The 17347-nt window shown below is 33.8% G+C and overlaps 3 protein-coding genes and 1 long non-coding RNA gene across 5 annotated transcripts; 2 read left to right on the top strand and 2 right to left on the bottom strand.

The window, feature by feature from the left end:
- Positions 1-3166: 3166 nt before the first annotated feature.
- LOC134250220 (uncharacterized) lies at positions 3167-8861 on the bottom strand. Its single transcript, XR_009988445.1, has 3 exons — positions 8803-8861; positions 6265-6287; positions 3167-3237 (listed from the first exon to the last, which is right to left on the bottom strand). It is a non-coding gene; the product is annotated as an uncharacterized LOC134250220 (long non-coding RNA).
- Positions 8862-8944: 83 nt separating this feature from the next.
- On the top strand, positions 8945-11710 carry LOC134250234 (uncharacterized). Of its 2 annotated transcripts, none has more exons than XM_062732600.1 (5): positions 8945-9055; positions 9344-9545; positions 9821-10662; positions 11280-11359; positions 11588-11710. In XM_062732600.1, exons 2-4 carry the CDS (start codon positions 9407-9409, stop codon positions 11349-11351), a joined length of 1053 nt encoding a protein of 350 aa, XP_062588584.1. In that variant the 5' UTR covers positions 8945-9055; positions 9344-9406; the 3' UTR covers positions 11352-11359; positions 11588-11710. The 2 variants fall into 2 exon arrangements, with proteins under 2 accessions (XP_062588584.1, XP_062588578.1); XM_062732594.1 differs by having other exon boundaries at positions 8945-9059.
- Positions 11705-15849, top strand: LOC134250228 (uncharacterized). Its single transcript, XM_062732582.1, has 5 exons — positions 11705-12161; positions 12443-12612; positions 12886-13002; positions 13132-13341; positions 13439-15849. Exons 1-5 carry the CDS (start codon positions 11705-11707, stop codon positions 14378-14380), a joined length of 1896 nt encoding a protein of 631 aa, XP_062588566.1. The 3' UTR covers positions 14381-15849.
- A 277-nt stretch (positions 15850-16126) lies between these two features.
- LOC134250253 (bifunctional 3'-5' exonuclease/ATP-dependent helicase WRN-like) lies at positions 16127-16946 on the bottom strand (the record flags this gene model as incomplete). The annotated part of the gene is made up of 1 exon (XM_062732609.1): positions 16127-16946. A coding segment is annotated over one exon (820 nt), but the record flags the coding sequence as incomplete, so codon positions are not given.
- Positions 16947-17347: the final 401 nt, after the last annotated feature.

Genomic DNA, 17347 nt, shown 5'->3' with positions numbered 1-17347 from the left:
GGGCCATTTTACAAAAATTCAAAGTATGCATATTGTTTAGAATATTATTCTGACCATCTTTTGTTCAATATTGCTTATCAAAATATTCCCTCTTTTCAAGATATGAAGCGTCAAAGATTTAGCATTCTGGCCCCTTGTGACCCCTTATTACGTAAGATATCCTTAAAAGTTGAAAATATGTTGTTGCAAATGGTCTAAAATTAATAAAAATCGAAAAATCGAGCAGAAAAAATGATAAAATTTTTTAGACACACGGGGGATCGAACCCGGGTCGCCCGCGTGACAATCCAACGCGCTAACCATTCGGCCATCGAGATCGCCGCTTCGCGTTTTCAAATGCAAATATCTCGAGATTGGCTTTTTCGATTTTCAAACAAATTTCATATTTGGCTTCTGCAAAAGGGTCTCTATTCAATTCCAAAACAAAAATATTAAAAAAGAAAAGTTGAAAAATTACGTTTTTTAAATTCGCTTCCGGTTTCGACCGGAAGTATTGACGTCGCACGAAAAGGCGATTCTGCAACGCTATAAGTCATGAACTATCATCTCCAATTAATCTTCAGTTCATATCTAAAGCAGTTTTCGCTACTAAATCAAGACAAAATTGCATTTTAAAATCAGAAAATTGTCCATATCTCACGACCGGAAGTAACGTCATTGACGAAAAAAATTTCCAATAAGGTTCAGATCAGTACCTATCATATGTTAAAGTTTCATGAGAATCGGTCCAGTAGTTTACGAGAAATCGCGTGCACAAAATCGGTAAGAATAATAATAATAATAACTAGATACGACCTCGTTGCGAGCAACGAGGGGTCTTCCGTCCGATTCTGAATTTAAAAACGAAAAATCTTGCAGAAAAAGTGATAAAAAAAAAATCGGACATTCGGGGGAGCGAACCAGGGTCGCCCGCGTGACAATCCGACGCGCTAACCATTAGGCCATTGAAAACACCGCTTCAAATTTTTAAATACGAAAATCTCGAGATTGCCTTTTTCGATTCAAAAACAAATTACATATTTCGCATTCACAAAAGAGTCACTTTTAAGTTATCTAATATCAAAGAAAAATATTGGAAAACAAAAAAGTTGAAAAATTGCGGTTTTTTAAATTCGCTTCCGGTATCGACCGGAAGCACTGACGAAAATTTGAAAGTATAGGTGCAAAACTACAACATGTCATCTATTAGTCCTGAAAACGACAACATTCTAGCTTTTGTCGTTTTTGAGTTTTTGTGTCGACAAAATGGTCACTAAAAATTCGTTTAAAGATCGATAACTTCCGACCGGAAGTGATTTTTCAAAAATTAAAAAAAATGGATCAAGTTTAGATCATGATACATCATCTCTGAAAATTTCAAAGAAATCTGTCCACGCATCTCTGAGAAATCGTCTGCACAAAATTAGGACGAAAAAAAATAATAATAATAATAATAGTGAAAAAGAAACAATAGAATAATAGAAGGGTCTTCCGTTGGAGACGGAAGACCCTAATAATAATAATAGGGAAAAAGAAACCGAAGAATAACAAGAAGGTCTTCCGTTGGAGACGGAAGACCTTAATAATAGGGAAAAAGAAACCGAAGAATAACAAGAAGGTCTTCCGTTGGAGACGGAAGACCTTAATAACTAGATGCGTTCTTGTTGCTGGTGCAACAAGCAGGTCTTCCGACCGACTTCTCTTTTGCGTTCTATGCTGCGTCATCCCACGAAATAGATTTCATAATGTATTTTTTTCGTTTACGTTCATTAAGAGTAGTTTCTCAACACAGATCGTGATTGTTCCAATTATTTCACAAAATGTCTCCAAATATAGCTTTTAAAAATCGGCAAAATCTTCCACACATGTTATAAAAGAGTGAAAAGTAATTTGCAACTGAAAAAAGACAAAAACAAAGAAAAAATTTGGGGAAAGCCCCGAGCGGGATTCGAACCCCCGACAGTAAGACAAAGTTTGGTTCGGTCATATCTTTGCAATAAACGCACGCATGAAAAAAATGAAAACATATATAGATATCGTTGAAGACGCTCTATAAACCCTGTAAATCTGAAAGAAAAATATTGAAAAACAAAAAAGTTGAAAAATGAGACTTTTTGAATTCACTTCCGTTTGCGACCGGAAGTAGGAACGACAAAAAATGAAGGACGTTCGGCACATCTACATGTGATGCTCTTTCATGTCCACGAGTTTCAATGCCATATCTTTAGCCGTTTTCGAGAAAAGAAGGGTACAAAAATCCATTTAAAAAATACAAATTTCCCCATAAATCGCGAATGGAAGGAAATTTTGAAAAAAAGAAAAATACGTCTGGAGATATTAACATGATGCATCTTTTCTGTAAAAATCTTCGAAATCCGTACAGTCACAGCTGAGATATCGCCATAACTATGAAAAAAAGAATAATAATAATAACAGGAAACCGACGGAAAACAATAACGTCTTCCGAAGGAAGTCGAAAGACCTTAATAATAATAAGAAACAATAGAATCACTATAAGGTCTTCCGTGAAGACGGAAGACCTTAACTAGATGTTCAATGGCCTTTTAAATGGTCTCATTTGTATAATACAATGTAAAAGTTCAACAGAAGCATAGAGCAAAACAGCAGTTACCTCCTCCCCCAAAGGCTTGGAATTTTTTCTAAGTCCAAGGGGCATAACTCTGTCCAAAATGGATTGATCATACCCAAAACAAAACTTGACCAAGATATTCTTATGATAATTCTGTATACTAAATTTCACTTCAATAAAAGAAACCTCTGCAAAGAAAATGAAACTGCAAATAATTAGAATTTTTCTAATTCCAAGGGGCATAACTCTGTCCAAAATGGCTGAATCATACCAAAATAATACTTGGCCTGGATATTCTTATTAAAAAAATCTGTGTACCAAATTTTATTTCAATATGTGCAATGTGAAAATGAATGGAAACTGATGGTGTACCCACAGACAGACCAACAGACAGCAGCAAAGCAATATGCCCTAGCTCCCGTCTTTGAAAGGGGGCATAAACTGATGAACTGATAGATGATGATATATGTATAACATTAGAGGTTTAATAATCTACTTTACGATTTGTTAGTTTAAGTACTTGATTATTTTTATGATTCCTGATCATCCTATTTTTTTTCTTTTGGATAATACAAATAATATCCATATTTTATTTACCTGGATCTGAAAATTTCTTTATAATTTTTCTAAATGCACCTGTCCGTTCTCTGAATGTTTGGTCATTCTGTCTAAAAAAAAACAAATAGATACTTTAGGTACTGTGAAATCATGCACTATAAATTTCGTGAGGGTTTAATTTTTTGTTGTTGTTTTTGAGGTATAGATAGACCCACAAATTTATGACCATCATGAAATGTAAAATTTCAAAGGCATTACTACTAAACATTTTCCAATCATAAATTAAAATCAAATCCCCACAAACCAATGTTTTTTCCTAAAACCTTGATAATTTGACCCCATGAAAATATGTGATTTTACAGTATATTTTGGAACTATTTTTGTTGTACATGTAAGTGATAAATTTCTAAAATATAAAGAAATCTTAATTATCTCTCTTCAATGTTCAAAATTTTATCTCCAAGCCACTATGCATCCTAATTGATTGATCATATACAATTTTTTTATCAATTAAAATCCCATTATTCTGAATGAAAATTTAATTTTAATATATACTTCTATAAACATGATAAACATATATGACTTAATAAAGATTCAAGATTTGTTTAAAAAGTTTGTATCGTGTATCATATTAAAATATATACAATTTTTAGCTATAAAACATGTATATTCAATTAATTAATTTCTATAGTTAGAATAATTTGTCTCTACTGGGACAATCTTTGCAACATTTTACTCCATGAGAGTCAGTTTAAGAGCTTCAAATGCATTTCCTATACCGTATAATCCCTATTAACCACTTAGAAAATTGCAAAAAAGGGGGCTGTTATTTTGGTATTCTCTTAATGATATTTAATGTCTAATTTTAACTTCAAGAAATCTCTTGAAAAATAAGCTAGAGTGAGCAATGAGCTCACTAAATGATACCCCCCGCCTCCCATGATGTCCACATGTTGCTATATATTATTTTACAGTAATATGTAAAAAGGAATAACTCTTCCTATCAAATGTTATCCAGAAGCTTCTATATGTGATGTCATAGGTAAACATATAATGGAAATGTCCATGTTTTGCTATGGGAAACCTAAAATATGTGTTGAATAAAAAAGTAAAATAGGAGGTGCACAATGGCAATATGTAACACAGATTCTGTGAAAGTTTCATTAAATTTCACTCAGTAGTATAATAGGAGTTGCGGATAAGAGATAAAGCGTAACAGACGGACGGACAGACGGACGGACGGAAATCCCGATTACTATATACCCTCCCACTTTTCAAGCGGGGGGTATAATAAATACAAGGAACCACTAAATTAATGTCTAACTTTACTTAAAGTGAAGATAATCAACCCAAATTATGCTAATTAAATTATTCATTTTCCACTATGAAATAGGATAATAGACACGTTTCATTTTCACTTTCTTAATTTTCATATCCCCCGCTTGAAAAGTGGGAGGGTATATAGTAATCGTTATGTCCGTCTGTCCATCCTTCCATCCGTCTGTTATGCTTTGAGGTACCCATCTCTTATCCGCAACTCCTCTTATACTACTGAGTGAAATTTAATGAAACTTTCACAGAATCTTTATTACTTGTTGGCATTGTGCACCTCCTATTTTACTTTTTTATTTGGCATGTATTTCAATTAGGTTTCCCATAGCAAAACATGGACACTGCCATTATATTCTTACCTATGACGTCACATATAGCAGCTTCTCAATAACATTTGATACGAGTTATTCCTCTTTACACATAGCAAAACATGGACATTATGGGAGGCGGGGGGTATCATTTAGTGAGCTCATTGCTCACAGTACCTCTAGTTTTGATAGCATTCTTGTTGCTTTTAATCATTGTACAAGGGGCCCTAATATTTCCCGACAATTGAAAAAGACCTAAGGGGGCACTTATAGGGGCAGGGGCTGTTAATAGGGATTATACGGTAATATCTTACATAATTGTACATACAGAGCTGACACTAAATGCTTTAATCACTTAATTTGCATGCACAAGAACTAATTTATCCATCATCTGATACACATGAATGTCAGGAACCTTGGTCCTATATACATTTAGTACTATTGAACCAATGACACCTCTGCCCTGGAGACAGGTCAGCTCATACATGTATGAGGCAACTTGGCAAAAGCTTAAGGCAGGATTGCTCATTCCCAAAGCATAAGACTTAAAATAAGTATTTTAAAATTGTTAATAGATGTTTTTTATACCCCCCGCTTGAAAAGCGGGAGGGTATATAGTAATCGGTATTTCCGTCCGTCCGTCCGTCCGTCCGTCCGTCTGTTACGCTTTGGGGTACCCATCTCTTATCCGCAACTCCTCTCATACCACTGAATGAAATTTGATGAAACTTTCACAGAATCTTTATTACATATTGCAATTGTGCACCTCCTATTTTACTTTTTGATCCGACACATATTTTGGGTTTCCCGGCCACAGGAAAACATGGACTTTTTCACCAGTTAAAACCATATGGGAGGCGGGGGGTATGATTTAGTGAGCTCATCGCTCACAGTTCCTCTAGTTTTTCAAAGTATTTTCACTGAAAAAAATTTTGTACATGCCTTCATGTACACTTGTTTATAAAAATTCAAGGACAGACAAGTTTGTCATAAAATTTTGCATGGGTTAGCATCTTTTATATGGGTTGAGGTATCAATAATCCTAGGCTGACAAGTCAGGGCTGTGTCAGGTGTTACAGGAGAAGGTGTTGGGTTGAGAAGTCTGTCTACATGTATAGATACAAAGATTAGAGTCAATTACAGCAAAGCGGCCAAACGAAATTTTTTCCACTGTAACTTCTGGACCCAGAATGCAGAATAACAAGAAAAATTCAATAAAAAATACTAACTCACTTTGATTTATATAATTTTAATTCGACGTCATGTGACGTCAGAGTGTACACGCACCAAATTTCATGTGCAGATTGAGGTACCCCATCTAATAAAATTAAAACTGAATAAGTATATCTGTGTCCGCCCTTATGGTCGTACCATCAACATATTAACCAGCTAGACAAGAGAATTTAAAATTATCATCATCTGTTCATTTTGCTCTAGTCATAAATCTGGCAATAAGATAATAGCCTTTTATCTATATTTGTTCAATAGAGGTATTACCTGTATCCATGAATACACAGTATCTGTCAAATAAAAAAATAATACAATACTGTAATACAATGTATAATATAAGAGAAAGATAATAGTTAATACATGCAGTGTATCTTGGCAACACAGATATATTTTTGTATAGCTGGCACAGCTGCCTCATTCTGCTAATCTTGACAAAGGTACACTTCTATATAAAATACGGTAGGGATATGATCTATTTAGAGCCCATATAGCAGTATATAGTCAGATAGTATAGGGCTAGATATATAGCATTATTATATACCTAACGTTTATCACTCAATTTTACTGTAGAATTAACGCAATCATGTGATGTCATGATCCGACTTTCCGGTTCACCACACTGTGGTTTTCTGAATCCATATCACCACTCTCTGAAACTGATGACGTAGTACGCAAAAGCATGACGTTATTTTTCTTGTGCGTTAAAAAGCCCCTTGTTATTATGCTTTGTTTTATGGATAAATGCTATACAATTGATCTCTAAAGTTTTCTTTTGCTATATTTTGCTAGTTATAAAGGAGTATATAATAAATTTATCATTATAACAGTAACTTGATCCGAAGAGCCATATCATGTCTCATTGACAGGCGTGGATCATCAGATCAAACTCGACACTTTGCGTCTTGTTAGATCCGATGATCCGCGCTTGTCAACTTGACGTACATGATACGACCCTTCGGATCAAGATACTGTTATAATAATATATATTTATAGGGCCAGGCTAATTACAAAAAAAAATCTAATTATTATTAACTGAAAGTGTATTTTAGAATAGTATTAGCTACAATCATTAATATTTTTGCCCCAGAAATATGAAATGTAATGTTTAAATTGATAATTTATGAAATATTTTTTCATCAGGTCAAATATCGGGTCTTTAGGCCAGGTAAAATTAATCTTTAGATTCTCATCCTAATTTGCTAAAAAATTGGGGCGGGTGGGCGGATTTTATTTTTTATTTTTTACAATTTTTAAATTATAAGGATCAACAAAACATGGACGCCTCGTACTCATTTTTTTTTCATTATGTTATTAATACAAATTTGAATAGATTTAATTCTTTTCATATTCTTTTAAATATTTAAAGAAAATTCTTGCTTTAAAAATTGAATATTTATTGTTGATTAAGAAATTATCAAGTACAACATTATACGGCACACCCTGAACAAAATGAGGTGGGGATACCAATAAATTGTGTGTGCTTGATTTCTTATTTTGCAAAATCTATATAAATGTTCTAATAATTATTCTACTGAAAAATCTAGGCCTTCTCTAAAGTCTGTCTGCGACATTGTTGGGTTTTTTTTTTTCAAAGCAAAATCACACACAGCTGGAGATCGTTATATATAACTTGACTAGGTGTCATTTTCCTCATCTATTTTTACTTAGTTACAATCTCTCTAAATACTTGCTCCTGCCAGTAATGGTATCTAGATGTGTTTATGCTATTTTTTCTTCTCTGTCTTCTCTATATTGACAAATTATCTTTTCCTTACATATTTAAACTGCTTTTATTGCCGATTTTTCTCCATTCTTCACATGGCTCTTTTGCTATAAATAGCGACACGCGACTTTTAATACAGACGGGAGATAACTCTTAAACTTTGACCCAAATTCTTGCTGAATAAAAATACATGAAAATACTTTTATTAACACCCAAAAATCAATATAAAATACACCGGGGCGGGACACTTTGAGAGGGGCGGGCGGGGATGAGAATCTAAAGATTAATTTTATATGGCCTTAGTAGGTCCAGCACAATCTCTTGATTAAGCTATATAGCTTTAAAAAGCTATATAGCTTTATTAAGCTATTCAAAATAACTTGATAAAGCTATTTATATGCAGTTTTTCACAAAAACGTTTTTTGAAAGAAATAGACAAAAAGTCGCAAGTATTTGACTATATTCATATATGTACTATGGACTATCAAAAATACAACCTAAATCATAGAAAGTTCTTAAATTGCTGCTGTTGAATACTTTAAGCAAAATATGAATTTCCATTGTTTGAGTAACTGTGTGTGCGGTGAGGCGTGGGTAAGTATGATTGCTTCTCATTGTGCTGAACTGTTACTAATCAATTATCCTGTTGGCCATAACTGGCCTCCTTTATAATTTCATTCAAGAAATAACTCATCAATAGCCCCAAAACTTTTAAAACTTTGAGAACAAAGTCTCTCAAGGAGACGCAATTTGGTGAGTGATTTTTACATGCATTGTATTCAGAGAGAACAAAGTTTAAAATTTCCACTGCACCTAGGTGCGACTTTTTGCACATGTTGAAAAAATAACACATTTGAGAAAAAAATCTGAGAAAATAGCTTAATCAAGCTATTCTGAATAGCTTAATAAAGCTATATCATAGCTTAATCAAGAGATTGTGCCGGACCTGTTTAGCATATCAGGTCTTTAGTATGTTCCGTTATGTATTTCTGTTCCCAGTGATGACTTCTAGCTTAAAATACATTTAATCATTTGTGGTTTTCATAAATTTCTATTTCAGGACTAAGACTCTTGAGACATACCTTCAATGACATCGTCTCTGCAATCAATGTTTGAATGATTCCGATTTTGTTTCACTCGGAACTACTCGGATGTCTCGCGCACTCGACAATAACTCGGAACTACTCGGATGTCTCGCGCACTCGACAATAACCTCGGACGTAATACGATGGCATCCATTAAGGACTACTTTCAACCTCGTTTTAAAAATGGTTGGAAACATGTGGTTCGAATTGACTCGATTGAGGGTGAATTATCATAGACCGAAAGATAATGGTTAGTACTATTTAAAATAAGTTAATTCAAATGATTTAACTCGGAACCTATCATAACAATAAGTATATGCCACTAGAGGCGTAACATTTAGTTGTGTCAATGCGTGGTTCCTTTTGTGTAAAGTATGTTATAGTGTAAACAAATGGTAAACAAAGTAAATCAGATTGTTTTATTTGTTAAAATAAGTTATTTTCGTCTAGTTTGTTGAAAAGTATTGATTATTATTTTAAAAGGTTAACCGTTTTGTCTGTTCCCTAACAGAAGGTAAATGTAGAAGTATTTTTTCAGGGGTTATTTGATGAAAACTCCCTTGTTTGTGACCACTCAACATAGTCATTGATAGTGATCATTATGGAATCAGGAACTCCTCAAAAACTGGTCCCATTGAGTTCCTGTTTGCTCTGTGCCTCATCAACCAGGAGGTTACACTCCTTCACTCAGAATAAGGCTATCAATGAAAAATATCTGGAAACAGTTGAGGCCTTCTTAGGTAATTTCCTTTTTTAATTATTATATTAACTCAATACAGTATAGATGGATGACCTCATGGACAGTAAGTTGTATGTAGTTAATGTAAACATACATTGCATGCATGTATGTATGTATTTTATTAAAAAAGTAGAATAGGGTAAATGTGTGAGACTGCATGATTAATCAGGTCCATCACAAGAATCCAGAATGTTTTGCACTCCCAATATTATATTGATGTCCATTATCTGTTTTGTATGATGTAAACCATCCTGAAAACATTTTTTGTGATTTTAGGAATAAAACTTCAGAAAAACTCAATGATGGCTGGTTTGAAAATATGTGAGACCTGTTTCAAGAAATGCTCTAGTGCATTAGCTTTTAAAAAAGATGCCTTAATAACTTACAAGCAACAGATTGAGTCAATGGAACGTACTAAAAGACTTTCCAAAACACCACCATCTGCATTGAAGAAGAACACTGTGGTAGAAAATTTACTAAATTCTGTTGAAAAGTTGAAAAGACTGAAGTTGAGCAAAAGCACTGTTGAAAACACATCTTCTAGCAAAGATTCTAAAGCTCGTAAATGTTTGATGTCATTCATTGATGAACCTGAAAACCAAACTTTACCTTCTCCATGCTTTCCAGACCGTTTATTTGATCATGGATACACAAGATCCCTAGGAGGAGTTGAAGACGCCCGTACTTCTTGTGATTCAAAGGTTAAGCCAGATCATGACTACTGTACGAACACCGAAGACTCAGAGACCAAAGACAATGATGATCTTCTCACGTCCATATCTGCAATTAATTCATACACTTTATCTGATGAACTAGTGAAATTGGACACACAATTGAAAAAACTGTGTCATCCTGGGGCCAGTGTGTTATGGCAACGAAATCCAGAAGTTCTGATGAATGATAATTGCTTTGCTAAAGCTGTAATTGAGTTGAAGTGTAGCTGTCCTCTTCTGTTGGATGTGTTGGCGACCTGTCTAGGGCAATATATTTGTGATGAGAACAAAGTTGTAATGATTGGCACCATCTACGGCATGATCCTGCATGCTAGAAACAAAAAGATTTCTGCAGTACAAAGAATCTACACAGCCCTTGCCATACAGTATCATGCAGACAATAAGGTATTGTTTAATGACATTGATTTGAATTTTATTTTCATTTTTGCATTCAGATTATTTTTCATTTATACTAACATGATGTCAAACAAGTGGTATGTGGTTTTATATCTATATGACCTGTGCATTTAAATAATATTTGTCTTCAACCAGTTGTCACCTCCGAAAGTGCACAATAATTATATATTCATCTCCAAGGATGAAAAAATAAATGAAGTTTCACTAGAGGAACCACAATACCTTTTATTTGACACTAAAGAATCTTCTATTCACTATACATTAAAGCAGCACATAGTAACAATGGAAAATGTTAAAATCCATATTTGCTAAAAAAATTTCAAAATATTTTGTTTTGATACAAATTGATTCATCTTTAAACATTACAGAGTGTCAAAGGACATTCCTCTGTTTCCATTGCAAACAGCAGAATTAACTATTGACTATTTCATGGTTAACTTTATTTATTTGAATGTAAATTCGAAGTATTGTACATGCTACCTATTTATAGGATAACAAATATCCCATTTCATTAACACTAGTGAGCATGGTGAGTGTATAGATGATCCTTAATTTTGTTAATTTACCTTTTATTTTCAATTCTTTTTTTTTTGTTATGTTTACAGTGTTCCTTTCAGTATTTACATCACAAGTTATTAAAATACAGCCACATCATGCTGGAAATTGATGTCAAATAAGCAGTCAAGTATGTATATATAAATATATTTATATGTAACTATAATTTTTTTGTAACAATTACATGTATATTCTTAATTCATTGCTTTAGAAATTATTTTCAAACTTAGCAAACCATGAAACCAAATGTCTTAAAACTTCACTCTTTTAATTTTATTCAGTACAAATATATTTGGCTTTCAATATATCCTTATGATCATTGGTAATGATATATATAAATTTTTGTGTTTTTCTGTAGCTGCTCCAGAGATTGAATCAAGTTCATGTTACATTGTCACATGAGTCCAAAAGACACTTGCTGGAAAACTTTTCGGATTACAGTTTTGACCAAATTGTCAGGAATTGTGCCAATGGAATGGATGGAAAAATTAATGGTGATAACTTAGACTTGTATGTGAAAACAAACGACATCAGAATGAACAATAAGAACCGAGACTTGCACTATTTTGCCTCTGATTTAACATTTGATCGTGTGCGTTTAGATCATCTTGAAGATGCAGCACCATTGGGAGATCCCAACAATGTTAATGTGCAAGTGTTTATTCCATCTGCAGATGAAATGACCATGTACAGAAAGTCTCTTAAGTATTTGATAGGTAGAGAATTGGCACAAAGTATTAAAGGACTGGAATGGATGAATGCCATCATACCAACACATATACCTCATGATATGGAGAAAGTGATGTGTGAGAGGTCTAAAATTTTTTGGCTTCCTTTGCAGTTAAAAAATGAAATGTATCACGACCAGTGCATTCAGATTATGAATGAGTTAGAGAAACATGTGAACACCATCTATACTAAAGCTGGAAGAGGTATTTCATTATACATGTACTACATGTAAGAAATAAAAGTTTGTTTAATTTTTGTAAGTAATATTATGATCACAATGTATAAATATTATCATGATAAATTCTAGAAATACAGATCACCAATAACCCTGTCTGCTGATATGTTTATTATGATATGACAATCAGCAATTCAGCATGTGTTATATTTGTTTTAAAATTTTAATGACATATCATTGGCAAGTAACAGTAATTCAGACTTAATAAATTTGCATGAGTTATAGCCCTGAATGCATTACATATTACAGGTGGGGATCTGGAGAAATTAAAAATAGTTGTTGGCGGCGATCAGATGACCAGATGTAATCTTCAAAGTGCTAAAAACTTGAGAAGAGGATGCTATAATCAAACAGAAAGATTAGAGCATCTCCATCCCATAATAATGGAGATGTTTCACACCTTGATGGATTTTCTGGAGGTTGGTTGCATTAAAATAATTTTGAATTAGCCATTATCAGTGTAATTAAAATACTTAGCTTTTTAAATGTTATATACAATTGTAGACAAAATGAATATTACATGTTGTTAATGGTAACATGTTTACTGTAATTTTGGAAGATTTTTACTGCAAGAAAAACAACCATGTCAAAAAAAAAAATCAAATGTTCCTTAAGGTTGTCAATCATATTCCTCTACACTTCATGAAAAGTTACGTAATATTTATGAAATTAGTAATCTTTCTATTTTCCAGAAGTTATTCAAAAGATTTTACTCAAAGGATGGTGGCCGAGACGCTGCAACTTTAGCTAATATGAAAATGCTTATCCAAAGAACAAATGTTAATGGCCAAGTGAAAAGCCGGTTTGAGGTTAGTAAGTAAGCTGTAATTGGTATATTAGTAATGCATTCACATTGCATCCTTATTGCATTTTTACTTCAGTTTAATTGAAAATCAATTGATAATTTTTTAATTCTTTTATTTGATTGCATATTTCAGGCACATGAAGAGTTTGTCCTCTTGATAGGTAAAGCCTACCTTCTAGTTCTTGCTATGAAAATTTTCAAGATGGAAAACATAGAGGACAGTCCTAAGCATCCATTGCTGAAAAACAACATGAAATACTTACAGAACAAACCAAAAGAGGAAGTTTTTGATGCTCTTATGGAGGAGATACTTGACTGTAGTTTAGTTCCCTTCCAGCTTGATGTATGTAGTCCTTCTTCCAGTTTTTATAGTTTTGCTACTTCTTTCAGTGTTATTAATGAAGTACTGGCAATAATATTCAGAGCAATTTCTATTGCAGGAAGGTACAGTGAATGTCAAGACAGTGGAGTTAGAGGTATCATTTCCAGCTACAGGACAGAAAGTGAACGTCACTGGGAAAATTGAGGGAAATACTATAACATTTCCATTGTGTGTAAATAACAGAAGTTATGTCTTCTCAGCTCCGAAAGAGAACATCTGTACAAAATCTGGCTGGAGATTATGCTTACCGACTGAATTTGGAGTGATCAACATGACAGTAATGCAGACTAGAGCTCCTTTGGATGACTTGAAGAACTATGTGCACAACTTTATTCAGTGGTATTATGTCGTACTGAACTTCAAGGACACTATGAAGGAAGGAGACATATATCGTACAAATATGCTGTTAAAAATGATGATTCCTTTCTTTTATAGCCACAGTGCCCTCTCCAAATACTTTGTCGAGTGTATTGACTACATTCTCAAGACCGAAGTCATGCTTTCGCCAAGACTTTCTATGCGCATCCGCTTGTCATCATACGTAAACCCGAAAGGAGGCAAAGGAAAAAACAAAGCAGCTGACATGCAAAAGGAAAATGAAGTTAGGATATTAAAAGATCTCATACGCGGATTAGGTGCTAATAAGACTGAGCACGCCATCGTTACCATCTCAAAGGCAGCCCCTGTTATTAGTGATATTTCAACCAACTTCGATAGAGCACTGAAAATAAAGGAGGGAGGAACTACGCATAAAAAGAGAGACGACAGAACCGATCTCATTACATTGGTAAATGCCTTAAAAAAGATGAACATATGGAGTTATGTTCCAGGCAGGGTACTTTCAAAATCAAACAAGGTCAGTGAAACACCGTTTAAGTTTGACAAGAATATGTTCAAACTTAGTATTTTAACGACGGTGGATCGCCTCAAACTTGGGATACCAATCTCTGATTTGGAGGAAGAGGAATTGGAGGGAGATAATGAGGATGATGGACAGTGACATTTGTAGTCAAAATGCAGATAGCTCACATAACAAGAGGCCCATGGGCCTTATAGGTCATCAAACTTCATATGTTGATACAAACTTGCAAGGATGATGCATCTAGGGATGAACACTACCAGACTTGCTTCGGATGCTGGATCTGACCTACATTTTTACTATAAGCCTTACCTGAACCAAATTTGCATGGATGATGCATCTAGGGATGGACCCTACCAGACTTCCTTAGGATACTAATATATCCTCTGCTGGGCATTCATGTCCTATGGACACATTTCTAGTTTTTTCTTGAACAACTCTTTCAATTCACCATTATTAGCTCACATGAGCCTGGTTCAGGTTCAATTGAACTTTTCTGATCAAAAGTTGTCTGTCGTCATCATCATAAAATTTTTGCATTTTCATCTCCTCCTCAAGAACCACAGTTGATATTCAATGTCAAGAGTCTGTTGACCATCATATTTATTCATTTACTTATACCCTGGTAGTTACAATCTGTCCAATTTTCGCTTTTTGAATCTATTTTGAATTTTGAATCTATATACATACAAAGTTTGTAGAAGAGTTTTAAGACTTAAGAACAATACACCTGAAATAGTTGTACTAGGAGAACTAGGGAGATATCCTCTTATGGTACAGTAATTTATTTCATATTGGTTAAAGATACTTTGTATGGAAGATGATAGATATTCAAGAAGATGTTACTTATTTTTACTTCAGTTAAATAATGCCAGTAGAATTAGAGGTAACTGGGCATCCGAAGTGAAGTCAATGTTATTTAGATATGGATTCCACTATGTATGGATTTATCAAGGTGTAGGGGATAATGTATTATTTTTAAAATCTTGTACATAGAGTTCAGGATAACTATATGCAGGAATGGCACTCCTCATTGAGCTCTTATAGTAAACTGGATTTTTTTTTTGTAAATTCAAAATTCTTTTTGAACCGGAAAGGTATCTAGATGTCATAAATTATGTATCTTTCAGAGAATCAATTTGTAAATTAAGAATCTCTATTCATTGTTTGGAAAATGAACTTGATCGATTTAAGGTATTCCTAGAGAAGATAGGTTTTGTCTCTTCTGTCAAATAGCAAATAAAAAATGTATTGAAAATGAAAAGCACTTTGTAGAAAATTGTGAATTATATATGGATATTAGAGTAAAATGTAATATTTTGAAACACCTACAATTTTATAAAAACACTGTGAATATGTTTATATATGGAAATGATGCAGTGTTAAATGATATTGCAAAATTTTACTTTTTAGCTTTTAAAGAGAGGGAAAAGTTCATTGAGAATTTAATACTTGATAATTTATAAGCAAACTTTATATGTTTCCGTAATGTATACCTGGTAAGCCTGATCTGAAATTGTAAATTTAACACTGTAAAATATGAATGTAATTTGGGCCGGTGGCCCGCAATACTTAATTTAATAAATATCTTGAATACTTGAATACAAATTCATACTTGTTAATTTTTTTCTATCATTTTATACAGATTGGACAAATAAATAAAATATGCAAGTGAAATTATCTTCTTTTAATATATGTTGTTACTTTCATGTTTTTTTAATGATTTTTTTAGAATCTGTTCTTCAGAAATTTTAAGTATGATCATATAAAAAAAACATCATTACTCTACAACAGGTGTACACTATAGATCTACAAGGTATGAAGTACATCAAAGCATCACAACTTTACTTTACACTATAGATCTACAAGGTATGAAGTACATGTACTTTATGATCCCTGAATTTTTCTACAATTTGAGCAGCACAGTTCAGGCATTCCGCTGTACAGGACAGTTTCAAATCCAAAGTATTTCATGAGATACTTCCGTAAACACCCCTCTGTGTTAACATATTCTTTGATGCTAGGATCCATACCTTTACGATTGCTTGCCACATCATTTTTGTTAAAGAACATGATTGCCTTGGCACTCTGTCCAGATCGTCCAGCTCGACCTACTTCTTGGAAGTACTTTTCTAAGGTGGTTGGGGGACGGAAGTGAATGATCTGTGAGATTGAAGGGGCATTCAATCCCATTCCCAAGGCTACACTGGCGAAGACTAGTCGTAGTTTAGGCTGTGGTTTAGAAAGCTCGGAGACAATTTGCAACTTCATTTTCTCAGAGTAGTCTTTATGATATTGCCCAAAAATACGATTCTCTGGAACTCCTTCCTGTGGTATGTAGGCCCTGGGTCCAAGCTTCTGTTCTGTGTACACATATGCATACCCTATGGCCTCCAAATTGTTGCAATAGGCAATGGTAACAGGATATCTGTCAAGCTTGTCACTGAGTTCTGATACTATCTCAGCCAGAATGTTGTCAAATTTTTCAAATTTACGAATGTTTGGCAGACGGCTTCGGATCTCGAGGTAGATGTTTGGCCTGTCTGGATTTGCAATAACAAACTGTGTGTCTCGGTATTGTAATACTTCAGAAAGCCTTGCAATGTCTGATTTGGTAGCTGTGGCAGTAAGGGCTAAATGAGGCACATCAGGGAAAAGGCAGGTCAAATTGCCCAGTTTATCAAAAGAATTTCTGAACTCTTTTCCCCTAAAAACATAAATATATTTTCCATAAATAAAACTGGATAAAATTGCATATATAATAAGAACTGTCAAAAGGGTTTTTCAGTTGTGCCAAGTCACTAATACCAGTATTGCTGTGTACATTTTGAGTGACCTTGGATTTGCACAAATGATCAAGGTCATGACACATCCTCATGAGCAATCGTTTTGTGAAGTAGTAGATTCAAGTTCTTTCATGAGGAATATATATGAATTATTAACATCTTTTCAGAGACCTTGAACTTGCACATGTGACCTTTTGTCAAGGTCATGACATGCCTTTAGGTCATAAGCAATCTTTGTAATATGGGAACTTGTGAAGTTTATACAAAAAGAAAGATGTGGACTGGACACAAATTATTGAGTTTTTTTTTTAAGTGACCTTGA

This window comes from Saccostrea cucullata, unplaced genomic scaffold, assembly GCF_032062105.1.
Source record: "Saccostrea cucullata isolate Sc308-1 unplaced genomic scaffold, CSIRO_AGI_Scuc_v1 ctg13319, whole genome shotgun sequence".
Taxonomy (NCBI): domain Eukaryota; kingdom Metazoa; phylum Mollusca; class Bivalvia; order Ostreida; family Ostreidae; genus Saccostrea; species Saccostrea cuccullata.
Note: the sequence above shows the minus strand (reverse complement) of the source record. Positions and strands in the feature narration are given on the sequence as shown.